General features: G+C 49.1%; 2 protein-coding genes across 4 annotated transcripts in view; one reads left to right on the top strand and one right to left on the bottom strand.

The window, feature by feature from the left end:
- LOC148513667 (CCN family member 3-like) overlaps nucleotides 1–6171 on the bottom strand; it is a 35783-nt gene extending 29612 nt beyond the window's left edge. The window contains exon 1 of the mRNA XM_088481500.1: nucleotides 6101–6171. Coding sequence (XP_088337626.1) covers nucleotides 6101–6148 — 48 coding nt within the window. The 5' untranslated portion in view covers nucleotides 6149–6171. The remainder of the gene's footprint in view (nucleotides 1–6100) is intronic.
- DDAH2 (DDAH family member 2, ADMA-independent) lies at nucleotides 1452–24369 on the top strand. 3 transcript variants are annotated; one of them, XM_088481503.1, is made up of 7 exons: nucleotides 1452–1524; nucleotides 6685–7141; nucleotides 7266–7365; nucleotides 12552–12625; nucleotides 19312–19431; nucleotides 21929–22072; nucleotides 22320–24369. In XM_088481503.1, the coding sequence occupies exons 2-7, from the start codon at nucleotides 6878–6880 to the stop codon at nucleotides 22434–22436; spliced, it is 819 nt and encodes a 272-aa protein (XP_088337629.1). In that variant the 5' UTR covers nucleotides 1452–1524; nucleotides 6685–6877; the 3' UTR covers nucleotides 22437–24369. The 3 variants fall into 3 exon arrangements, with proteins under 3 accessions (XP_088337629.1, XP_088337627.1, XP_088337628.1); XM_088481501.1 differs by having other exon boundaries at nucleotides 1495–1548; XM_088481502.1 differs by lacking the exon at nucleotides 1452–1524 and adding an exon at nucleotides 5128–5228.
- Nucleotides 24370–25881: the final 1512 nt, after the last annotated feature.

Genomic DNA, 25881 nt, shown 5'->3' with positions numbered 1-25881 from the left:
GGGGAGTCGCCAACACAGGCCTTTTGGCAAACTTAAATCGTGTCTTCTTATTTTTATCACTAAGTAATGGCTTTTTTCTGGCCACTCTTCCATAAAGCCCAGCTCTATGGAGTGTACGGTTTATTGTGGTCACATGCACAGATACACCAGTCTCTGCTGTGGAACTCTGCAGCTCCTTCGGGGTTACCGTTGGTCTCTGTGCTGCCTCTCTGATTAATGCCCTCCTTGCCCGGTCTGTGAGTTTTGGTGGGCGGCCCTCTCTTGGCAGGTTTGTTGTGGTACCATGTTCTTTCCATTTGATGATGATGGATTTGATGGTGCTCCGGCGGATCAACAAAGATTTGGATATTTTTTTATAACCCAACCCAGAATTGTACTTCTCAACAACTTTGTCCCTGACTTGTTTGGAGAGCTCCTTGGTCTTCATGGTGTGATGCCTCTTGCTTAGTGGTGTTGCAGCCTCTGGGGCCTTTCAGAAAAGATGTGTTTATACTGACAGATCATGTGACACTTAGATTTCACACAGGTGAACTTCATGTCACTAATTATGTGACTTCTGAAGGTAAATGGTTGCACCAGAACTTTTGAGGGGCTTCATAGCAAAGGGGGTGATTACATATGCACATGCCAATTTTCAGAATTTTATTTATAAAGATTCTTTTTTATATATATTTTTCTCATTTCACTTCACCAAATTAGACTATTTTGTGCAGATCCATTATAGAATTCAGATAAAATAAAGAAATAAATTACAGGTTGTAATGTAACAAAAAAGGTAAAAAGCCAAGGGGGGGTGAATACTTTGGCAAGTTACAGTATTTTACCTGCTGTACTTGCCAACTCTCCCTGATTGTCAGGGAGACTCCCTGAAATAGTAGCAATCTCCTTGACTCCCTGAAGAGTCTAGCAATCTCCCTGATTGCACCTTTCCCCCATGATGTTGCTGTTACATCATAAACCCCCAGAGATATATACATTCAAATGAAATAATTAATTTTATTTACCGGAATTTTTAGTGCTTACATCAACAAATATATCTAACTGCTTTGGGGCTCCTTTACAACTGGTTGTAAGTCAATATATAATCTCCCTGAAATGCTTTTTAAAAAGTAAGTAAGTATGAGATGTGGTGTAACAACGGCGTTGGAACGCCAACAATGGCACACAAAATAGCCCCCCAGCTCGGCCCGATTTCACACTGCAATCACAGATTTGTGTTCGCAGCCCCATAGGGGGTACCATAAGTTCCTCATACACACGCACGTCGCACTAGACTGGCATCGCCTGCAATTCAACTGACCCTTTAGAGTTATAGGGGTGACAGGACACATGGTAATGGATATAGACTAAATGACATTATAACTCTGCTCATGTGCTACACGTTCTGTAAGTTCTCCCTGCAGACTAGAGCAGACTTGTAGAGTAATGGAGGAGTTAATAAGGAGAGCCGCACCCAGAGCACAGCCTGGAAGGCTTATAAGGATAATTAGTCCAATTCTTTCCAGTGCAGATCTGCATACGGTGGTAGGTTTCCAGGGCTGCTGAATGGTGAGACAGGCCCCTTATTGTATTACTGTGTTATATTATGTGTACAGGACATTACCTCCTGGCTTGTAACACAAAGGCAGACACATGAGGCTTCTTATTATAGGAGAGACTCCTTTATAGGGAGCCTGTCGCATACAGTTGACCGTGACACATGGCTACAAACACCACAACATTGCAATGATGAATCATATTCTAAACTTAGGGCCCAAATAAACACCTCACATAAATAGTTCATTTATAATAATGATTGACATAAGGAGAAGAGAACCATTTAACTCTGTCATCTTAGATGTGTTATGTTTGGTAACTATAGGTGCCAGCTCTGTGGGTGCTTGGGTACCCCAATATTTGTGCTGCCATCCTTGTCTATGCATTGCAATCTGTCAGTCAGATGGGAAAGACGGCGACTACTAGAGCACTCGCAATAGTGACGTGATTCACGCTGGATCGCATGAGTGTCCCCGCCCCCTGCTTCACAATGCAGAAAATAACGGCACTGTGAAGAGGGGGCGGGGCCACGATGATGCGATTGGGGCGGAGCCCCACAATGTGCCGTAACTGTCCCCCCTGCTGTTAGCCGACAATCGGCTCCTTCCCGGAAGGAGGGAGCTGATTGTCGGCAAGTATGTGTTACAGGCTGTGTTTGAAAAATGACAGTTGGGAGCTGAGTGTCTGGTGGTTTATCACTTGTCAGAGCTTAGTACATCTGACCCTTTGTATGTCTGGCCAATTATAATGAGTCCGCTGCAGACGCCCTGAGCTAATATAGGAAGCGATGTCGCCAAGTGGTACCTGGTGGTTGTGAGACGCCGTGATTCTAGGTAACCTGCTTAAAAATCATTGTATGACTGTTGTAATGATAACCTGACCTCCTGTATGTAAAAAGATAGAACATATTACACATGTAGCAGAGATATTAATACTTCCTTCCTACAGTGCAGAGATGAAGAGCTGGAGATTGTGGTGTTGTGTATCTGTACTTTTGTCTGTCTAATATTGGAAATATTGTTAAAGAGGCGCACGTTCATCTGGACTTTCATCCAGACTTGTGGTCGGTTGGGAGGTTTTTCCATAATCGCACCACAAAAAATATTTTGTATGTGAAAAACACCACCTGGGGGCGTAGCCTCACCCACCATGATGCCTTGGAAGGCTTTAGCTACAGCCCCCTCCCTACACTGGGTTACCATCAGGCGATGTTGTGAGATAGAAGCGTATGGTGCACTGCCTGAATCTTGTGTACTAGGTGTAGGTAGGTGGTACACACCAGAGCCGTAACTAGACTTTTTGGTGCCCTGTGCCAGAAAGAGCATTGGTGCCCCCCCCCCCCCATTCATTTTTCAAATAGGGACATAAGACATGCACCCACAAAAGGGCCATGGCTCATGGGGAAGAGATGGGGGAGGCCAGGAGATGCTGGTTATAAAAGAAGAGGAAGCTACAAGTGATAATGATGATAAACCGAAAATTGACAGGCCCGAACAGTGCCCCCTGCCTTGCGGTGCCCTGTGCCTTGACACAGGTCGCACTACCCTAGTTACGACCCTGGTACATGCTGTAGGTGAATCCTGCCTATTAGGATAATGCAAGTGATGCGTACACTTTGAGGAAAGTGTTATATGGCTTGCATCTTTTGTCAGTTGCATGTAGCCTGTATCCTGTGTATTAGGAGAAAGTTGATGCCATCTAGCCTTAATCCTCTGTATTGGCCAAATGTGAGTGGTAGGTGGCCTGCATCCTCTGTATTAGGTGGGTGCTAGATGGCCTGCATCCACTGTATTAGGAGGTGGGTGCTAGGTGGCCTGCATCCCCTGTATTAGGAGGAGGGTGCTAGGTGGCCTGCATCCCCTGTATTAGGAGGAGGGTGCTAGGTGGCCTGCATCCCCTGTATTAGGAGGACGGTGCTAGGTGGCCTGCATCCTCTGTATTAGGAGGACGGTGCTAGGTGGCCTGCATCCTCTGTATTAGGAGGACGGTGCTAGGTGGCATGCATCCTCTGGATTAGGAGGACGGTGCTAGGTGGCCTGCATCCTCTGGATTAGGAGGACGGTGCTAGGTGGCCTGCATCCCCCTGTATTAGGAGGACTGTGCTAGGTGGCCTGCATCCCCCTGTATTAGGAGGACGGTGCTAGGTGGCCTGCATCCTCTGGATTAGGAGGACGGTGCTAGGTGGCCTGCATCCCCTGGATTAGGAGGACGGTGCAAAATGGGCCTGCATCCCCTGGATTAGGAGGACGGTGCAAGATGGGCCTGCATCCCCTGGATTAGGAGGACGGTGCAAGATGGGCCTGCATCCCCTGGATTAGGAGGAGGGTGCAAGATGGGCCTGCATCCCCTGGATTAGGAGGACGGTGCAAGATGGGCCTGCATCCCCTGGATTAGGAGGACGGTGCAAGATGGACCTGCATCCCCTGTATTAGGAGGAGGGTGCTAGGTGGCCTGCATCCCCTGTATTAGGAGGACTGTGCTAGGTGACCTGCATCCTCTGTATTAGGAGGACGGTGCAAGATGGGCCTGCATCCTCTGTATTAGGAGCAGGGTGCTAGGTGGCCTGCATCCTCTGTATTAGGAGGAGGGTGCTAGGTGGCCTGCATCCTCTGTATTAGGAGGAGGGTGCTAGGTGGTCCTGCCTCCTCTGTATTAGGACGTGGGTGCAAGGTGGGCCTGCCTCCTCTGTATTAGGAGGTGGGTGCAAGGTGGGCCTGCATCCTCTGTATTAGGAGGAGGGATTTGAATCCTCTGTATTGCGAGGATGAGGTGGGTGCTACATGGCCTGAATACTCTGTATTAAGAGGAGGGTGCAACATGGCCTGCATCCTCTGTGTTAGGTGAAGAAGAGTGGTACATGGCTGGCATCCTCTGTATTAGGTGGAGGAGAGTGGTAATGCCCAGAATCCTCTGTATTAGGGGGAGGAGAGATATACGTAGCTGGCTTCCTCTGTATTAATTGGAAGTGTAGTACATGGCTGAAATGCTCTGTATTAGATAGAGGACAGTTGTACATGGCCAGTATCCTCTGTATTAGGTGGAGGAGAGTGGTATATGGCCGGCATCCTCTGTATTAGGTGGAGGCAGGTGGGACATGCTATTCTGTGTGCTATGTAGCAGTGTCCGGAGTGTCAGTGGGAAGTGACTGGTACACCCGGCCTCTGCATCCTGTGTATTAGGTGGAGGACAGTGGGACATGGCCGGCATCCTCTGTATTAGGTGAAGGAGAGTGGGACATGCTATTCTGTGTGCTATGTAGTAGTGTCAGAGGGAAGTGACTGGTACACCCGGCCTCTGCATCCTGTGTGTTAGGAGGATGATGTCTGTGTCCTGTGTCTGTCAGGATGGGGAGCAGTGTGTCATTTGCATTGGGTGTATGTCTTGGCCTATGAATTTCCACCAGTGCTGTGACTGTAGGAGGAGAGAGCATGAGGCTGCCAGAGGGAGGGGGAGAGATGCAGAGAGAGGGGAGGGATAAGGGGGAGAGATGCAGAGAGAGGGGAGGGATAAGGGGGAGATGGAGAGAGGGGAGGGATAAGGGGGAGATGGAGAGAGGGGAGGGATAAGGGGGAGATGGAGAGAGGGGAGGGATAAGGGGGAGGCAGCAGGGACGGTTTGGACTGGGTGACCCCCAGCTCTCTGCGGTTTGGGGACAAGGACTTATCACGTGCCGGCACCCTCTCCTCCCTGTGGTGAGACATTTATTTATGTGTTCCCCTTCCCTCCCTGTGTCCAGGCCCTGGGCTGAGTCCCTGCCTCACCCTGCTTCTCTCTTCTCTGCAGCCAGCTACATTCCTCCTCTCCTCTGCCTGGTACTCTCTCTGCTCCCCTCCAGATAGCACTCAGTCTGTCCTTGCTGGGTCAGTGACTGCAGGGGTCTTCCTCAGTCCCCACGTCCCACCCTACACTCTGTCTCCTATAGATCCCTCTTCTGTCTGGCCTTAAAATGATAACAAAAGGCCAGATGTGTGATCCCTAATATCCCTGGGAACCAGTGGGGCCCCCTAACTTGTTTAGGCATGACCCCTACTGTCTTTTCCTATTAATGTTATTATATGTCATTTATTTGTAACACAACAGTCCACTAAATATACATCGCTGTGTTTTGTGCTGTTGTTTCAGAAGTAGCATACTTTAACCCTGTCAGCACCGGGGACAGTGTGATTACACAGAGCCCTTAGTTAACCTCTTCAGCATTGAGTGTTGGCAATTGCTTACCTAACCCTGCGGTGTTGGTTAAAGTGTATGGCCCAGGGTTACTTAATACACATAATGTCGGGGGTTGGAAGGGTCCTCCATTTATCAGATTATCACTACTTGGGAGCCTTGATATCCTCTATAGGACATGTGCAGCCAGGCTCATGCTTAACCCCTTCATCAATGAGTGCTGTGGAGGTTGTGGCCCTGAGAATGCTCTGACTTAACTCTCTCAGTGCTGGTGGAAAGGCTACGGAGTGGCACCCTTAGGACTAAACCTTGATGTTTCCTATTTTGCTCTTCAGGAAAAACATAAGGAGAGCCTGGTAAACATGGCCTGGATTAACTATGTTAAAAGCCTACTGACCGTGACAGGCTGTGATGATTCGTAGTGCGTCTGTTCATCCAACGCCATTTATTCTTGTCACTCAATGTTTATACTGCTGAGTCAAATGTCCAAAATGATATACTGTACCGCACTGTAGAAAAGGTTGCTGCCTATGACCTATAGCAGTGCTTTCCAAACTCTGCCCCTTACAGTCCCAGTCTTAAGGATTTCCGTGCTTCAGCACAGATAGTTGAATCAAAATGACTAAAATATGAATTAAGTTACCTGTGCTCAAGCATGGATATCCTTAATACCAGTACTATTAGAGAGGGGGGGGGGGGGATTGTAGGATGGCATTTGGGAAACACTGGCCTATAGGGTAACCTTGTTAGAGCTGATCGATTGAGTTAATGATTGGAGACTTTGTGATCCCAAAGCTACTAGTGATAGCCCTAGTATTGGGTATCCATCCCTAGTATGCCGCTAAGGATGGCTACTGTCTCTCCGAGTGATGCCGTGTGTTTACTTTCAGTTATTTGTTACCCATATAGAGACTGTATTGTGCTATATGTATGTGTGTGTATGTATACATTCAGAAATAGTTGTCATTCTTTTTCTTCCAGGATGTGAAGTCAGGAAGGAAACGGGAGGCTGGGAAGAGAGGAACTCATCCAGGCAGGAGACGAGGGAGAAGAGGAGCGTTGGAAAGTGACAGGGCAGGGAGTGACCGTAGACCCAACCACAGGCCACCATCTGCAGGTTCTGTCTGAGGTCATAGGACTCTAGAGCTTGGTTCCCCTCCCTGGGGCATAAGAAATGACTGGCAGATACACCCACGCTGTGGTGAGAGGGGTGCCCTCTTCTCTGGCACAGGAAGGAGATGGGCAGGTGGACCTCGCAAGGGCACAGAGGGAGAGCGGGGTCTTCTGTGGCATCTTGAGGCAGAAGCTGGCTCTTCAGGTGATGGAGCTACCCCCAAACGAAGATCTACCCCAGGGGCAACTAATCGGTGACATGGCAGTTGTGATAGCAGATACAGCCTTAATCACTCGCCCATTTAATCCTGCAAGGAGAAAAGAGGTGAATTCTTATGTATCTGTCACCAAAGATTATGTATGCGCTCCGTCCTCGTTTCTTAATCCTCCATCTGTTCCCTCCTCCCCGATCCCTCCTCACCCTCTGTTCTTCTCCATCTTGCTCTCAGACAGAAGGTTTGCACAAGTTGTTTGAAGAGTTGAAATTCCGAGTATGTGAGCTTGGAGATGAGAATGCCACACTGGATGCCAGTGATATTCTATACACAGGTGGGTGATTTTGTCTGGAGCTTCATATGCCAGAGCACGCCTGGGTCATCAGGGTAAGGGGGAGATGCATCAAGTCTTGGAGGGAGAGAATGTGCAGTAGGTGCCCAAAGAAACCAATCTGCTTCTAAAAGTGCGTACACACGGAGCAATAAAACTGAACGATAACTATATTGTTCATATCGATATCGTTCATTGTCATGTACTTACCAACCTGCCAACAACCAACGATGCGCGTTCATGCAAGGACGATAAAGCGATCTATGATCGTCCGTACATGCAGGCCAATTTGGACGATATCGTCAGCTTTGCCTGTTCAGAGATGTGGCAGGATGACTTCACTGAAAGATATCCTTCAAGGTGTTGGTGGTACCAGTGGCGGAACTCCCGGAGACAATGGAGTCATTTGCCGCCGGGCTCCAGCCTTTAAGGGGGCACCTGGCTCCATTTTCCCCTGGGCCATTCCAGGCACTGCTATGGAAATGGAGCGCCGCTGATCGGCACTCCACCTTCAGCGGCGTCAATACGGGGGGTGCGGTCGAGTGTTACCAGCGGGTGCCTGTGTCCCTCTTTCCCCCCGGCGGCAGCCGGAGGAACGGAGCTCAGTGAGCTCCGCTTCCGGCTTCCGCAATGAACTATGGGAGTGACGTCATGACGTCACTCCCATAGTTCCGAGGAGCAGGCGCTGGGGACGGAAGGCAGCAGCACTGGAGCGGGGTTTCAGGTAAGTATTGTTTCTGTTCTTGTTTTTTTTGTATGTACTGGTGGCTTACTACAGGGAGCACTACAGGGGGCTTACTGCTGGGGGCACTGCAGGGGCCCTTACTAGTGGGGCACTGCAAAGGGGGACCATTACTGGGGGGCGCTACATAGGCGGCACTGCATAGGGGGACCTCTACAGAGGGCACTGCACAGGGGGACCACTACTGGTGGAACTGCATAGGGGGCGGCAGTTGTGGCTAGCATAGGTGCTGGGGGGGGTGGTACATTTTGATTTGGGGGGCACCAACATTTATCTTGCCTCCGGGCACCTGGGATGAAGTTACGCCACTGGGTGGTACAGATTGTACCATGTGTATGCACCACAACTGTTATTTATCTAGCACAATCTGAAATGAGAGTTAGAAGCGTATTGGTTGCTATGGACAACTATTACGCTTTGTTTCTCTCCTAGGCTTGATACATCTCAATGAAAGTTGTTGTTTTTTTTTTTCAAAGAAGAATTGAAAGTCTTGGAGACAGATTGCCTGTTAGCATGGGGAAGAGAGATAAAGCAGAGTACTGTAAGTGCAGCATGAGAGAAGCCCTGCGAGTGGGGAGCAGTGGAGGAGGTCCTACAGTATTTGGGGCAGTAACTTGGAAATGAGAGCAGACCTAAGCAGGTGCGATACTAATCCTATTCTATGCATGGAAAGGGATTGAAAAACCTGCTCAAATCCCAACAGCAGATGCCTGACAGGAAGAGTTCCTGACTGGGGCAGGTAAGTACCCTAACCCTCTCCAGTCCTCCCCTCCTAACCCCCTCTTACCGCTCCCTAACCCTCCCTGGGGGGGGGGGTCTAACATAGGCGTCCGTTGACGGTCTCATAACTACGTCCCCTATACATAATTGGTAGCCTGTGTACAGAATGACAAAGGAGATACGGGAAGTATTATGGGAGGTGGCGAGATTTAGCCTCCATTCTAATGATGAATTGGAGACACTGAGTTCAGCAAAACGCAACAGAGGAGAGCGTATTCCAATTATCTATCTGGTTTATGAAAACAAGCGCCCGTACATGTATGTGGTGTTCCGTTCAACCATGATTTTCCAACTGCAAGTCAGGGATTCTTCCATATCTTTTAAAACCATTATGAGCTTGGTGATAAAGGCAGCGTGTGGCAACTGAGGCAGTTTTCAACTGTAACTTACCATATTTTAGGCTTGGCAATAAAAATTATGGGAAAACATCAATTCACAAGCATTCTGGGTAATGGATCTCATACATGAATATAAATTATCGTGTGTGTGGTCAGTGAGGAACCAGGAAAGTAGAATGTAGAACATACATTTAGTTTCTGCTAAATACCAAGGTGAGAGCATTTATATGGGGCGGAGTAACTGGTGATGCTGGAGATCACCCTGATGTCTGTCAGTGACCGTTTGTGTGCGAGGAATAACAAGCGAAGATGTCGGTTGCGCAGTGCTCCGCAACAAGTCACTAGTGATTTGAATAAACCCCTAAGGAACCCATTTATTAATAATCATGTGATCTGGGCGCTGTATTAGCTCCCATGACCGCATTGCAGTTGCACCCAGATGTAATAAAGAACACCCGACCCCGTCCCTGCGATGTGCTCGGTGTGAAGTGACTGCCTCAGCTGTTTATTCATCTCCCGTGCCGGGACTCCTGTGCATGTGCGCTCTACAGACTATGCACGCGCCGTGACCATTACTGGGAAGGGCTCCTCCGGAACCCTCTCCTGGTAATTTTGGCGGAGCCTAGCCCATAGGCTACAGCGACCAATGTTATCTTCACATTCCGGAACTTGGTAAATCTGACCGCATTGCATCCCCTATAGAACCCTGTGGTCGGAAATGGAGGAGCCGCAGCAGATTTGGGAGAACGCTCCATAATACAATTGGGGGGTACTTTAAAATTTGTTGGTGTTCCCCAAAAATGGCTGTTCTTAGGGAATATACCGAAAATATGAAATGATGAATGGGCCCCTAAAAGAGAAGTTTGGAGTGATCCCTGAGCCATGGTCTTAGTGATCTGTGGGATGTTTCCTGCTGTACTGGGATTATCACAGGGAAACAGATGTACATAGGCAGAGTTTTAGAGTAGACTGCTGCCAGACAGTCTAAGAGATGTCGTCTGGGGGCCTATTTACTATATTTAAAAAAATAAAAAGTATCAGGGGGGCTGCTGCATTTTTTTTTTTTTTTATATAATTTTATTTTTTTTAAGTATCTGGGTAACTAATTTACCAAGGGGGTTCCGCAGCAAAGAACCTCCCGTTGATGATCACAAAAGCAATGCCCATAGTGGTCTATGAAAACTGCGCAAAAGCCCCATTACCATGCTCCGCCACTAGTGTTAGCCAATGTAACCTATAGGTTACACCTGCCCAAGAGTTTTTGCTGTGCATTAGCTCAACAGGGTCTTAACCCGGAGGTACAGTATTGTGGTCGACTTTACTTTTTAGATTTCACTGGGATGGGATTGGTTTGGATCCCGTGTCCTGACACCTGAGCGTTGACTGTGCCCCGAAAAGGCATCACAAGTCAGCACGACATGCGGTGCTAAGGAGTGTACGTTTTGGGGGCTTTTTTTCTACCAATAATAATTAGGCCCCCCCCATTACAAATTTGTGTCCTCAGTATACAGATGTTACCGAAACCCAGAGGACTCAATCAGCGAAGTCAGTATGTATGTGGTAGAGGGGATGGGAGGGTCTTCTCATAGGTTAGCAGGTGTGGAGGCAGGATGGCTGTGGGACACGCAAAGATCTGGTCACAGATAGAGGATGTAACATTGTTGCAGTCTCCTGGAGGGAAACCAGGTGTGTAACAAGTTGTCCATCCCCAGAAAGGTACCAAAATAGATTGGTGAGGTGCCTAAATGTGGTAAGTTCTATAACTTTAATGCTAATAATAGTGGGGGATGTAGTCAGAGCACCGGCGGGCGCTATCCTGACTGCCAATATCCGGACACTTACATCCCGACATGGGACTAAAGACAGGCACCAAAATCCTGACTCTTATCATTAGCCCCACTACGGAATCCCGACACCTGGCATGGCCGAACGAAGGTAAGCCGGGTGTCTTAGTGTCTAGCTGCGATGGGGTGAAGGGTTAGGTTTAGGGACTCCCGGCAGGACTTAGTGTTAGGGTAGGGGGAGGGTGGTTTAGGCACCACTAGGGGGGGCGCTATGGTTAGCCCCATGGAGGGTTAGGTTTAGGGAGAGGGGGAGTTGGCTTTAGGCACTAGGGCGAGGTTAGGGTAAAGCACCCCTAAGGGAGGGTGAGAGGGGAGGGTTAGGTACTGTCTGGATTTGATCCGGTTTAGCCGCTGGCATTACATACCAATTCCAATAGTGCTATAGAGCGTTACAGGGAGACTTTAATACTTCCCATATTGGCACTAAAAGATTCTGTGTGGTACTGTTGGCATCTGTGATCTTCCACCACTGCTCGTAGTATTGAGGTACTTACAGGAGACAAAATGTGAGGGTTCTCTTCTGATCTTCCTGGGATTTCTATCTATGACAGAGAGGAAAGTTCCCCCTAGCTCCCTGCTGTCTTATTAATCTCAAAAAGAGCTAATTCCTATTTTACTCATGTAAAACTTTTTTAGTTTTCACGTAATACTCATCACAACTTGCCATAGTTCACACTTATCAGTCACAATAAGAAGAAACAAGTTTTATATATATATTTTTTGCCACCCACTATTCCTCTCTGTCACTCTCTGCTTCTTGTTATTGGGTGGAAAGGGGGGGGGGGGCTGGGCACCTGGGCCCACCACTCGCAAGTTCGACCACTGGGTAGAGGGTACTAACCTGGGCAAAGGCTGGCTGGAGGCGCCTGGCGGGGTCCCATGTCAGTATCACATCTGGCAGGGGGAGAGAGGAGCAGCAGTATCTCTCCCCAGCCCAGCACATGCTGATATGTGCTGGGCTGTGAAAGGCCACTGATCAGCAGTCTTCTCCCTCTCCCTGTAAGCGTTACAAGGGACAATCTTACTCGCTCCCTGGCTGAGTGGAGAATAAATCTGGCCACTGTCCCAGCGGACAGCAGCTCCATACATAGTGCTTTTACATGCCCCCTCCCCAGTACACGGGCCCGTCACTGCTCTCGACGGCCCTGGGCAAATCCACTTCAAAATGGCACTGGTCTGGAAAGGGGGTGTGAGCAGTACCGGTCACATACTGTAATTTCCTGATTGCAGCTTATGAATGGTCTCCTATTCACTCCTTAGATCCCCCTTCTGGTTCTCAGACAAGGCTCAGAGGTATAACCAAGCCCCGGGATAAGTGGCGATGCAGAGCTCCAGCTGATGGCACTGCACCGTTTTTTAGCTTTTACTGGGTGGCTTTACAGGTTTGATGCCATTCAGCTTCCTGATCCAGTGTTCAGCAGGTGTTTCTGTCCTTATCTGTAATGTTTGTGAGACTTTTGGTGACCATATTTCTATGTGTTTCAGGTACAGAGATTTTCGTGGGTTTGTCCAAATGGACCAACCTCCAGGGAGCAGAGATGGTGGCGAAAACGTATCAGGTATTCAACCGTATTCTGTTCCTTTAATAACGGGTGTTCTGCATCCGACTCAGGGCCTGATTCAGCAAGGAACGCAGTTGCTAATATGCATGCAATTGGCCAATCATTGCATAGCACGTATACATCGCAGTGCGCAAATTAGCTATTGCGATCGGGACTGCGATCACAGCGGCTACGAAGAACCATCGCAGAGTGATTGACAGGAAGTGCCGTTGGTGGGTGGTGACTGGTTCGACCTTATGTTATGCTGTGAGGACACTGTGATCGCAGTGGATTAGCATACCATTGCAGTTAAGCTGCGTGCGTAATCACTAATGCATACGCAGTTGCGTACGGTAGTGAATCGGGCCCTGTCGGTTCTCTCTATAGCAGCCAGATATCCCTCTGTTTACTGCTGACTGCTCTGTAACTATCATTATCCCGACTCCATGCTGTTCCATTGTTCACCTTCCCCACTGGAGAGCCACTATTGGCTGGAAATGATGTCTTTATCCTGTGAAGCTTCACAAAAATGGCTGCCTCTTGTGTGCAGTGCTTCAGGCTACACCACTCTTACACATTATTTCTACTTCAGGGTCCATAGGGGGGTCCACAGGGTTGACCTTGGGGTAGCTGGAACAGGATCCATGGGCACCACACAGTTAAGCTTTTAGCTCCCAGGATGCACTTGGGTCCTCCTCTATACCCCGCCCCCGAGCCACAGGCACCCCAGTGTAAGCTGGTGCCCGGCCGGAGTCGGTCACCGCGCAGGGGGGCTGCAGGAGCAGCCCCCAGAAGCTTTTTATTTTAAGTTAGATTTTATTTATTTTTAATCTCTTTTTACTACAGACGGCAGCGAAGGGCTGTCTGTACAGACGCCCACGCTGCCGCTCTGATCCCCGACTGGCGCCACGACGCCAGTACTGATCTGGGGATCGCGGCGGGAGGGCAGAGTCCGTACTAGCCGGACTCTGTCTACCTCCCAGGACTGCTGCCGGAGTCGCCGGGGATTCAGGTAAGCCGCGCGTCGCTGGCTAGCGGCGGCGCGCGGAATGCCTTAAATGCAGTCCTTTAGCCTCCGGTCCGGGGGACAGACCGGAGGCTGCTGGCAGTGGCGGCGGGCCCCCCCCATAACCCGTGGGACCACTAGACCACCAGGGATAAAGGGGCAAGCGGGAAGCCAGCATCCCTGGGGTTATGGCCAGCTAGGGGAGGAAGCCTTCCCTGTTCAGCGGCTCCTCCCCTCAGCTCAGCGCGCCTTTCAGCACGCAGTCTGGCGTCGCTGAGCTGCAGTTACACGGCCACTCCTCCTCTGAGGTCTCCAGCAGCCATTTTCCCAGTGGCAGCGCAGATCTTCAGGGAGCACGCGGACCGGTCCCCCTGTGTACCTCTCCCCTGATTAAGGACAGCGTACACAGCACTATAGCCCTCCCAGACACTGAATCTGGGCAGGTTGATTGTAGTGTAAAGGTGCAGTGAGTATATCTTTCTGCATGGTATGTGACTTTTGCTAGTGCTGCCTGTCTGTGCTTATTTTCCGCTTACTGTCAGCTTATACCTATCCCTTTACTTCTCCTACAAGCCTTACAGGTGTGTGGGGGAGGGGCGTTTCTACTGACCTCACTTATATAGATCACGTATTTGTGAGGTCCGTCACATACAGTTGTGTGCTACTCAGTGCCATATTGTGGGCTGTTGTTCAGCACACCGGTGAGTGCGTTTTACTTCTACCCTGGTGCCAGATATATAATATATTCTGTCATGTCAGACGAGGAGGTTGAGCGCTCAGTGGCTCCGGTGTTGGCCTCCTGCGGACGCTGTTCTGCAGGAGTAGATAGGGAAGATTTGTCACAGGATGGCCTGTGTAGTCGATGCCAGGTGGCTCCTGGCCCATCCAGACCTTCTCTGGCGCAGGAACCACCGTGGGCGATGTTTTCTCAAGTGCTGGTGTCTATTGCGGACCGTCTGTCGGTCCCGACTGCTCTCCCTACTAGGGCGGTGCCCCAGCCGACCATCCCCCATTCCCCGGGTGTCCCGCAGTTATTGCGGAGTCCTCCTGGGTCTCAATCAGTTGGTCCCTATGCGGGGTTGCCTATGTATATACAGGCTTCCCCTGTGCCGCAGCAGCCTGTGGTACCTTTCAGGCCCCTATGGCGACGCCTCCACCATGGGTGGATGTGCTCTCCAACTCCGTGCAAAATTTGGCGGCCGCTTCCTCGGCTTTTCAGTCAATGTTGCAGACTGACATGCCTTCTAGGATTTCTAAACGCCCACTCATGACACGGGCTGCTCAGGTATCGGACTCAGAGGGTTCCTCAGATGATGGGGAGGTCCCTGATGACACTGACTCGGACGCCTCGGTCCAGGAAATGGATACCAAGTCGTCCATTAATGTGTGAGCACTAGTTAGGGCGGTGCGAGCTATTCTTCTTATAGAGGATGAGGCACCGGTTCCTAAGTCGAAGTTTCCTAGTTTCAAAAAAACTAAGGTGGCTTCTGCGGTGTTTCCCCATGTCGGATCAGTTGACGGATCATATGGCGGTAGCTTGGCAGGCGCCCAGTAAGAGATTCCTTCCTCGGAAGCGGTTGGCTTCTAATTACCCCTTCCCTGAGGCACATTGTAAAAAATGGGAAACTCCACCGGCGGTGGATTCCCATGTCACCCGTTTAACTCGGGGCGCCACCTTACCATTACCGTCGATATCCTCGCTGAAGGATCCCACGGACAGGAAAGTTGAGACTTGCTTAAAGTCTATTTACTCCCTCTCCGGGGCGGTGGCCCGACCGTCCATGGCCATCTCCTGGGTGGCCAAGGCCATTGAGGGGTGGGCCAATGCATTGGAAGATACCTTCCCAGACGACGCTCCGGATGTCCAGCGGGCGTTGTTGGGACAAATGAGGGACGCTGCTTCTTACATTGGTGAAGCTTCTTTAGATGCTAGTCTGCTGACCTCGCGGGTATCGGCTGCAGCGGTGTCTGGCCGCCGATCCTTGTGGTTGCGGTCCTGGAGAGCGGACTCTGATTCAAAGAAGGGTCTGGAGGCCTTACCTTTCAATGGTGAATTACTATTTGGTCCGGACTTGGACAAAATAGTGGACACCCTGGCTAAATCCAAGTCGGCCTTCCTCCCTTCGGCGGCACTGCCTGCTAAGGTTCGGAGTTCGGCTTTTCGTTCCTTTCGGGTTCAGGGTAAGGCGAAAGGTCAGTCCTTCCCGAGACAGTCTGCGAGTAAGACTGCCTCTAAACCCAAGAAGCAAGTCTGGAGTGCTCGGCGCCCTTCTTCCAAGCAGGAAGATAAACCTGCGGCCTGATGGGACGGGCCTCCCTCTGGGGGACCTCAGAGTGGGAGGCCGACTTCTTCTATTTGCCCAGTGCTGGCACAATACCACCACGGATGCCTGGGTTCGAGAAGTGGTCTCCCAGGGGTACGCCCTGTCTTTTCGGCACAGACCACCCCACCAGTTTTTCTGCACAAGTCCTTCTCCGGACAGGACCAAGGCGTTACAGGTTCAGGAGGCTATAGAGTCCTTGCTGAAAGCAGGGGTCATTGTTCCCGTTCCTCTATCACAACGAGGGACGGGGTATTATTCGTCTCTGTTTCTGGTGCAGAAACCCAATGGTTCTCATCGCCCTATCCTCAACTTGAAGTCTCTGAACAGATTCCTCAGAGTTCCCAAGTTCAGGATGGAAACGTTACGTTCCATCATTCTGGCGATGGAACCGGGGGATTACATGGTGTCCCTGGACATCCAGGACGCCTACCTCCATGTTCCGATAGCATCTTCACACCAGCGGTATCTGAGGTTCGCTATCCTTCAACACCACTATCAGTTCCGGGCGCTACCCTTTGGTCTCTCCACGGCACCAAGGGTGTTCACGAAGATTATGGCTGTCATGGCCGCACATCTTCGGAACCAGAATGTACGGCTGCTGCCGTATCTGGACGACCTCCTGTTGCTGGCGAGCTCCCCGGAGGTACTGCTTCAACATCTCCACCTGACGATCGCTTGCCTGCAAGCACACGGGTGGTTGATAAATTGGAAAAAGTCCTCCCTGATTCCATCTCAGCGGATGGTTCATTTGGGAGCCCTGCTGGATTCGCGTCAGCAAAGGATCTTCCTGACTCCGGAGAAGGTCGCCTCCCTACAGCTGCGGATACACAGTTGCCTGAGCCGTTGCCGCCTGTCGGTCCATTCGGCTATGAGAGTTCTGGGGTCCATGGTGTCGACATTCGACATGGTGGAATTTGCCCAGTTCCATTCCCGGCCCCTGCAGGGGCTGATTCTATCAGAATGGAACGGGTTACCTCACCGGATCCGCTCTCAGATGCTGGTGTTGTCTCCGGACGTTCGGCAATCTTTGGCTTGGTGGCTTCAGACAGCTCATCTGGTCGAGGGGCGCCCATTTTGGATCCCGGACTGGGTCCTGCTCACGACGGATGCCAGTCTCCGGGGTTGGGGGGCAGTGACCGGCTCTTTGTCGCTTCAGGGTCGTTGGTCAGCGGAAGAAGCACTTCTCCCCATCAACATCCTGGAACTGCGGGCAGTATACAGGGCCCTGCAGTCGTCCGGCCCCGCTCTTCACGGAAGGGCGGTACAGGTGCAGTCCGACAACGCCACCACGGTGGCGTATATCAACCACCAAGGCGGAACTCGCAGTCAGGCAGCGATGTCGGAGGTGTCTCGTATCCTGACTTGGGCGGAGGGTCACATTCCGGCGATCTCGGCGGTCTTCATCCCCGGAGTCCTCAATTGGGAGGCGGACTTCCTCAGCCGTCACGACGTGCATCCCGGGGAATGGTCGCTTCACCCAGAGGTGTTTCAGCTACTCGTGGACAGGTGGGGACTGCCGGAGCTGGACTTGATGGCCTCCCGTCACAATCACAAGTTGCCCGTTTACGGGTCAAGGACAAGAGACGCAGGCGCAAGTCTGGTGGACGCGCTGTCGGTGAAATGGACGTTTCACCTGGCGTATCTGTTTCCTCCGCTATCCCTACTTCCTCGGGTTCTGCGGAAATTCAAGCAGGACGGCGGCATGCTCGTGCTGGTAGCTCCGGCGTGGCCCAGACGTCCTTGGTACTCCGATCTCAGGAGCCTCTCCATCGACGCTCCGTACCTTCTTCCTCAGCGTCGGGATCTGTTGTCTCAGGGGCCCTGCCTTTACCCGGATCTGGGTCGGCTGTCTTTGACGGCGTGGCTCTTGAGACAGCCGTCTTGAGGTCTCGGGGCTTCTCCAGTTCGGTTATTGGTACCATGCTCCGGGCACGCAAGCCTGCTTCAGCACGGATTTATCACAGAGTGTGGCACACTTACTTTCAGTGGTGTGAGTCCAGACATTATGATCCTCAGGTGTTCCGAGTTTCTAGGATCTTGGAATTTCTTCAGTCTGGATTGGATCTCGGCTTACGCCTTGCATCTCTGAAGGTTCATGTGTCCGCCTTGTCCGTGTGGTTTCAACGGCGGATTGCAATACTACCAGACGTTCACACCTTTTTCCAGGGTGTTCTCAGGATCCAGCCTCCCTTTGTGGCTCCTTGGGACTTGGCGGTGGTGCTACGGGTCCTGCAGGGTCCTCCGTTTGAGCCTCTTGAGGCGGTGGAGCTCAAGTGGCTGACATTTAAGACGGTTTTTCTCCTGGCAATTGCTTCGGCCAGGAGGGTGTCTGAATTGGGGGCGCTTTCCTGTCGCCCTCCTTTCCTGATTTTTCACCAGGACAGAGCGGTGCTCCGCACTCGTCCTGAGTTTTTGCCCAAAGTGGTCTCGAAGTTCCACATTAATCAGGAACTTGTTGTGCCAGCTTTTCAGTCCCCTGGTCTTTCAGCTGGTGAGACTTTCTTAGATGTGGTCCGGGCGCTTAGAATTTATGTAGACCGGACGGCTTCGGTTAGGAAGTCTGATTACTTGTTTATCCTCTTTGGTTTTCACAAGAGGGGTTGGCCTGCCAACAAACAAACATTAGCCCGTTGGCTTCGTTCCGTTATTTGTGAGGCTTATGCACAAGAGGGTTTACCTGTGCCAGCCTCTGTTAAGGCTCATTCCACTCGTTCTGTGGGTCCCTCTTGGGCTGCTAGACGTGGCGCTTCTGCTGTTCAGCTGTGTAAGGCGGCCACTTGGTCTTCTATTCAAACGTTTTTGAGGTTCTATGCGTTTGACACCTTCGCCTCTCAGGATGCTTCCTTTGGGCGCCGGGTGCTCCTTTCAGCACAGGAGCGTCCCCGCCCTTAGTTGAACTGCTTTGGGACATCCCCAAGGTCAACCCTGTGGACCCCCTATGGACCCTGAAGTAGAAAACAAGAGATATGGTAAGAACTTACCTTTGTTATCTCTGTTTCTACGAAGTCCATAGGGTCCACAGGGCGCCCGCCCTGACGCACCTGGCTTCAAATGGGCTGTGTGGCTGGTCACCGGTTTTCCGTCTCCTATTGCTGTAAGTATGGTTTCTTGTGTGTTCCAGTCTTCCTTCTCTCTGTTCCATATTCTCCTCCGGCCTAGGCTGCTTACCAACTGAGGTGCCTGTGGCTCGGGGGCGGGGTATAGAGGAGGACCCAAGTGCATCCTGGGAGCTAAAAGCTTAACTGTGTGGTGCCCATGGATCCTGTTCCAGCTATAACCCCAAGGTCAACCCTGTGGACCCTATGGACTTCGTAGAAACAGAGATAACAAAGGTAAGTTCTTACCATATCTCTTGTTATACATTACCTTTCTAGGATTATGCTGTTTCCACTGTTCCTGTTGCTGGAGACTTGCATCTCAAAAGCTTCTGCAGTATGGGCGGCCCGGACACCCTGGTTATCGGCAGCAGCAACACTGCTAAGAAAGCTCTGAAGGTGAGGAGGCCGGTATAGGAGGCGCTCAGAGGTGAACGGAGATTTCTTCTACTTGGAGGAGTCCTCTTAATAATCTATCTGAAGTGTGACCTAATCTATAAAACCTAGGGGTCTATGGGGCCCATTTATCAATGGGTCTTTTATCATACGCCACTAGTGATAAAACTCATTGTGTATGATAAATGGTGCTCCAACTGGCGTAGAGTCAGAACGGGCTAGATGTACTAAGCTCTGAAAAGTGATAAAGGGGAGAGTGGTAAACTAGCAGCCACTCAGCTCCCAACTGTCATGTCACAGGCTGTGTTTGAAAAATGACAGTTAGGAGCTGATTGGTTGGTAGCTTATCACTCCCCATTAGATCACTTTCCAGAGCTTAGTACATCGTGATGTATGACGCTATTACTTTACTTCCTGGTTTGGACCTGGCCTGTGTCAATGTGCACTGGGGGAAGGTTCAGCCCACCGGGGATGTATCGGAAGTTCCCTCTCCTCGCGTGTTCCCCCCATAAGAAACAATGGGTTTACATGTTGGCTACCGCAAGTCAAAAAAATCGGTGTGTAAACTGTAGCACATGGTGTAAGGAGACTCTGAGTTACCCTGCACTCTTGTGGCAAGTTCGGGGAGGCAGGAGGGGCTGTTATAATCTCTGCTGGACCTAGGACTGTCCTCTGACAATAACGCAAACCTGTCAAAATGAGTCATGTGGTACAAATGGGCGGGACTTGTATTTAAGACTTTAGTGATCTTGAGGAAATCTATATACAACAGGTTCTCTGAGCCCCTAGGCAGGAAGTACTTGGCCCAGATCACTCATATAATGTGGTATTTAGTTTATTTACCAAAAAAACAATAACTAAAAAAAAGAAAATAAACACAAGGTCCCTCACTTGGTCATTAAAAGCTGACACTATAGGTGCATCATCTGGGACTTGTATAGTGGTTACTCCTGGATAACGATGGGTGGACAAATTCGAGAAACCTTTTATTTTTTAAGAATGTGTACCCTTGCCCATGCCACACGGGTTCAGTCTTTCTTTTCAATGCCCTGTTGTGAGATTATAGGAGGGGGATGCATTTGTATAAATTGGCCTCTTCTCTACCACCGTACAGGAGCTTTCTGTATTGTTCCTAAGAGATTATCTACATATTACAAATGGGCTAAAACTGGATTAATTGTCCTTCGTTTTCTGGACATTTGCGTATTTTAGGAGACTTCCGTGCCTGCAGATAATTTCTTACTGGAACTCAGCACTTAAGCTGGGTACACTCCTACTGTATATAATTATTGGACCATACTTGCGATTCCTGACCTGTTCTTCAGATATTGTAAGTGTGAGTACGTTCCTGCCTCATGTTTTATTACAAGACAACAGGTCACGTCAGAAGATTTTATGTTCTATTTTTCCTAAAACTCCTCAGACGCGATGATCCTATGTCTGACCAATCAGAAAGTGTGTACTCCCTATCAGCCATTCTGCCCGATGTTTTGGCCTGATATCTGTAGTGTGTACGGAGTCACTGTGTTTACAGCAGATGGTCTTGTGAGATCAGGATTGCGGATTGCAAGGTAGATTGTACATTGTATACAGTATGTGCTTACCCAGATTTACACTGCCTCTATCTTGCACCTCATCAGAGATGATACTTTTGAAACTTATAAGTACTTATAAGTTTTTATGTCATAGTACTTATGACTTTTTATGGGGAAAAGCTGTTTTTTTTTTTTTGTTTTGTTTTTTAACTATCAAGATGGAAATGAATGTGTCCCTGCTGCATTACAAATACTACTAGAAATGTACAACCTATGGGTTAGGACCCAGAATCTGTATGTCAATTACTTGATTGCCGGATACATACAACTCTATTTTTTTTTTTTTGGGGGGGGGAGAAAGATTATGGGGGAGATTCAATAAAGCTTGGAGATACAATTGTGAGAGAGAGCACCAACCAATCAGCTCCTGAAGGTCATTTATCAAACACAGCCTGTAAAGTGATAGGAGCTGATTGGTTGGTGATTTATCTCTCACAATTTTATCTCTGTCCAAGCTTTATTAAATCTCCCCTTATGGGGTCTTAGCCTTGGGGAGAGATATGTATCAACCAATCTGCTCCTAACTGTCACTTTATGGGTTGTGTTTGAAAAATGGCAGGAGCTGATTGGTTACTTTGGGGTCTATTTACTAAGCTGTAGAAGGAGATAAAGTACCAGCCAATCGGCTCCTAACTGTCCTGTTACAGGAAAAATTACACTTAGGAGCTGTATGGTTGGCAGTTTATCTCCGTCAACTCTCCATCCAAGGATTGGTAAATAGACCCCTTGATCTCCGTCCATTTTTTTCTCTCTCCAGGGCTTAATACATAGACCCCATAGTGCTACCGTATTGGATCAATAAATACTGAATACAAAGTAAGTTCATGGTTTCCATGTAAGCAGTACTTGTCCTATTCCCTTTTTAATAGAAACTGAATTCTTTTTACTTTCCCCCTCTCCTGCAGGTGATGGAGCAGCTGACGGATCACCATTATGAGACACTGACTGTGCCAGACGACCCAGCCGCTAACTGCATCTATGCTCGTGTGGGCCCCAAAACCAATGTCTTGGTTCACCGCAGTGCAGAGGAATATCCCAATAGTGTCCAGGTAACTAGAATGTAGAAATGCATGGCTCCAATTCTGGGCTGGGAACACAACTAGACTGCTCTGCACAGTCTTATCTGTATCATTACACAGAACTGATTAATAATTATGTGCATGCTCAGCTACTACCAGTAATTAAATCTGTGTGATTATTAGCAATGACTTGGTACTTGGCTTCCTCATCCTGTACTCCCTGTATATGTTAGGACATCATAAAATGTGCTCAATCTCTCTCTCTCTCTTTTTCCAGGTCTTTCAGAAGATGACAGATTACACGCTGGTCCCAGCGTCCTGCACGGAGGTGTCTAAGATTGGAGGCTGCCTGACCGCTTGCTCCATACTGATAAACCGAAAGCTGGAGATCTGAGTTCTAGTCCTCCCTGCGACCGATTGTGCCAGATCATGTTCACTGACACTAGGCTGTGGGTACATAGGCAGTCTTCACACATCTTTATACAGCAGACGTTTAACTCTATGGGTTTCTCTTATCATCCACATATTAACACTAATACACACACCTGTAGCACATAGTGTGTGTGTGTGTCCATTACATATCTTCAGGAATTGTATGAATGTCTATGGCTGTCTGCAGATATCAGTAGCTTTCCAGATTAAGATGATATTTTTTATTTCTTCCTGTAGGTGAGAAGAATGTAGGCCTATCAGGCTGAGAGAAGTAGACCTGGTCATCAAGCGCTGTTCAGCTTCCATTTTATGTAGTGTTATAGTTGAGTAGCATTCTAGCATAGATAACCTATAACGACTGACCAGTTCATGTCAGTTCTTGTACAGTTTCAGGGTGCATACTGACCTTTGATTCATTTAGAGCACAGGTTCTCAAACTCTGTCCTCAGGACCCCAAACAGTGCATGTTTTCCAGGTCTCCTCACAGAATTACTAGTGAAATAATTAGCTCCACCTGTGGATCTTTTAAAATGTGTCAGAGTAATAACTACACCTGTGCACCTGCTGGGCGACTTGGAAAATGTGGGGTCCTGAGGACTGAATTTGAGCACCATTGATTTTTGTTTTAATTTTTTTTTTCTCTCCGTTATAGGCTGTAATATATAAAATGGCCACTAGATGGTGCACACGTGTCGGACTAGAAATTCAATATTTCCTCAATACAATTGTCTGGGTTTTCAACCACTTTGAACTTCATTCGGCCATTTCTGCTGTGCCATGGCGCAGGCTATCTTGCTAATAATGTAGTATATTTAAGGGGAACGGTTAATGCTTGATTGCAAATTCTTCTGGTGCTATATGGAGCCCATTTGTCTGTCCGTCTTCTGTTAACCTCCTCTCTTCGCCTCTTTAAAGTGCCCTTCTGTGTGTAAGTGAAAAGGATGAAGACATTTTGCATATTGAAGAAACCTCTGAGAATACAGTACGTCCATTCCCTAGAAACTTGCGACTTGTGAGGCATGAGGTAACTGTGCCTCATGCCTCAGTGATGTCACAACTTAGTGGTGGATTGATGGGCTGAACATTGGTTAAGTCAAATAGCTGCCTCTGTGTATTGGTGACAGGTAGACATTAGGCCCAGATTTATCAAAGCTTGGAAAGATAAAGTACCACCCAATCAGCTCCTGTCATTTTTCAAACACTGCCTGTAATATGATAGGAGCTGATTGGCTGGTACTTTATCACTGTCCACTTTATCTCTCCAAGCTTTGATAAACCTGGTACAAAATTTCTTCCCTTGGTCCACAGAACCCATTTCTTCTCTCTACCTCATTCCTTTTCTCTACCTCTTCCACTTATATATTCTGTCCTCTTGCAACATTCACTTCTCTTCCACCCGTCTTCCCTAGGTTCCCCGCCAAATGATCACTATTTTTGTAGCGAGGCGATGTCTTTCCTTAATGTAGACAATAGAGTACTCCAATAATAATATGAGACTGGCAGCTAATATGAAGGTTGCCGGTGTAGAGTATCTCTCATCACTTTGCTCAGACTTGTCGCCAGGTTTGAATGTAGACACCATGATGGTCAGTGACGCTCCTTGGCTGCAATCTCCTAGCAGTCACAATGTCCCCATTGCCTTTTGGTGCTATATTCTGTATAATAGGGGCGTACGCTTTCTGGTTTCAGCAAGTAAATGATCTTCATTTGCCTTGTAAAAACTGAGATTAGAAAGGCTTTATGTCCCCCCTAAATCCCTCTCTGACCAAAGCATTCGGACATCTGCAACTGCTGCCATCCCCTCATCCGTCATCTACTATATGCTGGAAACTGTTCTTTGTTTGTTTTTGTTTTTTTTAACCCCCTGAATTTATAAATAAACTGCTTTAAGAGAATATGATTTTGTAAAGTTTACTTTATAAAAGGAAAATGTATAAAATGGGTAAGGGACAGGAGGGGGGGGGGGTCTCATGTTTAGCGGCAAATTGTTTTGTGTAAATGATTTCCAAAAGGTACAAATGGGTACGTGTCCCCATAGGGCAAGGGTCGCCAATGGCCTGCGGTCACCTGCAGAAGTACAGCCCCCATCTTGGAATCCTCTGGATAGTCCGTACTGGAATTCAGCAACTCTGCCCCACTGGGCGCGGTTTTGGTGATGTCACTGTATGCGTTGTGGCCAGTCCAGCACTCTGCTGCTCTGCCTCCAGTCTGCCCCACAGCCACCTCGGAGTACCTTTTTCTGGCCACGGGCTTGACTAGAGTGCCGTGTATGTGTGTGGTGGAGAGGACTGGTGGTGAAGACATGTCGGGGGCCTCTGGGCTAACAGTATAAAAGGCACAAGGGGCCTCAGAGGCCTGACTCATATCTAGGTCTACATCTGAGGAGCTTTGGGCATATAAGTGCGGGGATGACTGAGTGCTCTGGGATTGGCATATTAAGGGGTGTGATTGGGGGGGTTACGAGGCTAGTATATACAGGGGTATGATTAAAGTGGCTCTGTGACATATTGCCAGTCAGTATGTGGCATACTGTCAATAAGGGGCATTGTGGAGTGGCATTTATCAATTGGGGCATTACTGTTTGGCATATTCTAAATTGGGTGACACTGCTGTGTGGCATATTATGCATCTCCTCATTGTGAGCAAAATTGAAATCTAAAATCATTCAAAATAAGTTTCAAGGTGTTTTTGTTTTTTTTCTGTGGGGTGTAACTACCTGAAAGCTTTACATGAAGTATCTGACCTGCATTCATTCTCAATTTCCTTATTGGAGCCTCACACTGCCTTTCATATACCTTGAACTCAGGCCCGGCAACAGGACGAACCCTTGTGCTGGATCCCAAGATTCCAAAGCTCCTCAGGAATCTCGGGAGTCCAGTTCATGTGGTCCCCTTGCCTGCGCTGCTGCTATATTCAGAAGTACATAGGCAGAAAGAGAGGGAGCCCAGCGGCCGGAGCAACAAAGTTTTTGTGGTGCTGGTACAATGCGTGACCTGACTCTGCTGAATCTGAGATGAGAGAGGGCTCGAGCCACCTGCAAAAGAGGAGCAGCAACCAGTAGGAGGTAAGTGTGGGCTAAGCTGGATTGGAGAGACGCGGCAGGTCTGATGGGGGCTGGAGATGGTGACACCGGCAGAGGGTGGAGCTGAAGACATGGGGGCTGGGGAGATACCAGGGGATGTGCTGGAGAGACAGGATGATGGGGCAGAGAGATATGGGGGAGAGTGATGCTGAACAATATGGGAGGATGAGGCTGAGAGACATGGGAGATGAGAGGATGGCTGGAGATTGAGAGACGGGAGTGATGCTGGAAGGAGGGATGTTGAGGCTGGAGCATGGGATGAAGCTGGGAGACACTGGAGATGAGTGGAAGGCTGGAGATTGAAAGACATGGGGGGGTTTGAGGC

This window comes from Taudactylus pleione, unplaced genomic scaffold, assembly GCF_031769625.1.
Source record: "Taudactylus pleione unplaced genomic scaffold, aTauple2 ptg000274l, whole genome shotgun sequence".
Lineage (NCBI taxonomy): Eukaryota > Metazoa > Chordata > Amphibia > Anura > Myobatrachidae > Taudactylus > Taudactylus pleione.
The sequence above is the reverse complement of the archived record's forward strand: the minus strand, read 5'-3'. Positions and strand labels throughout refer to the sequence as shown.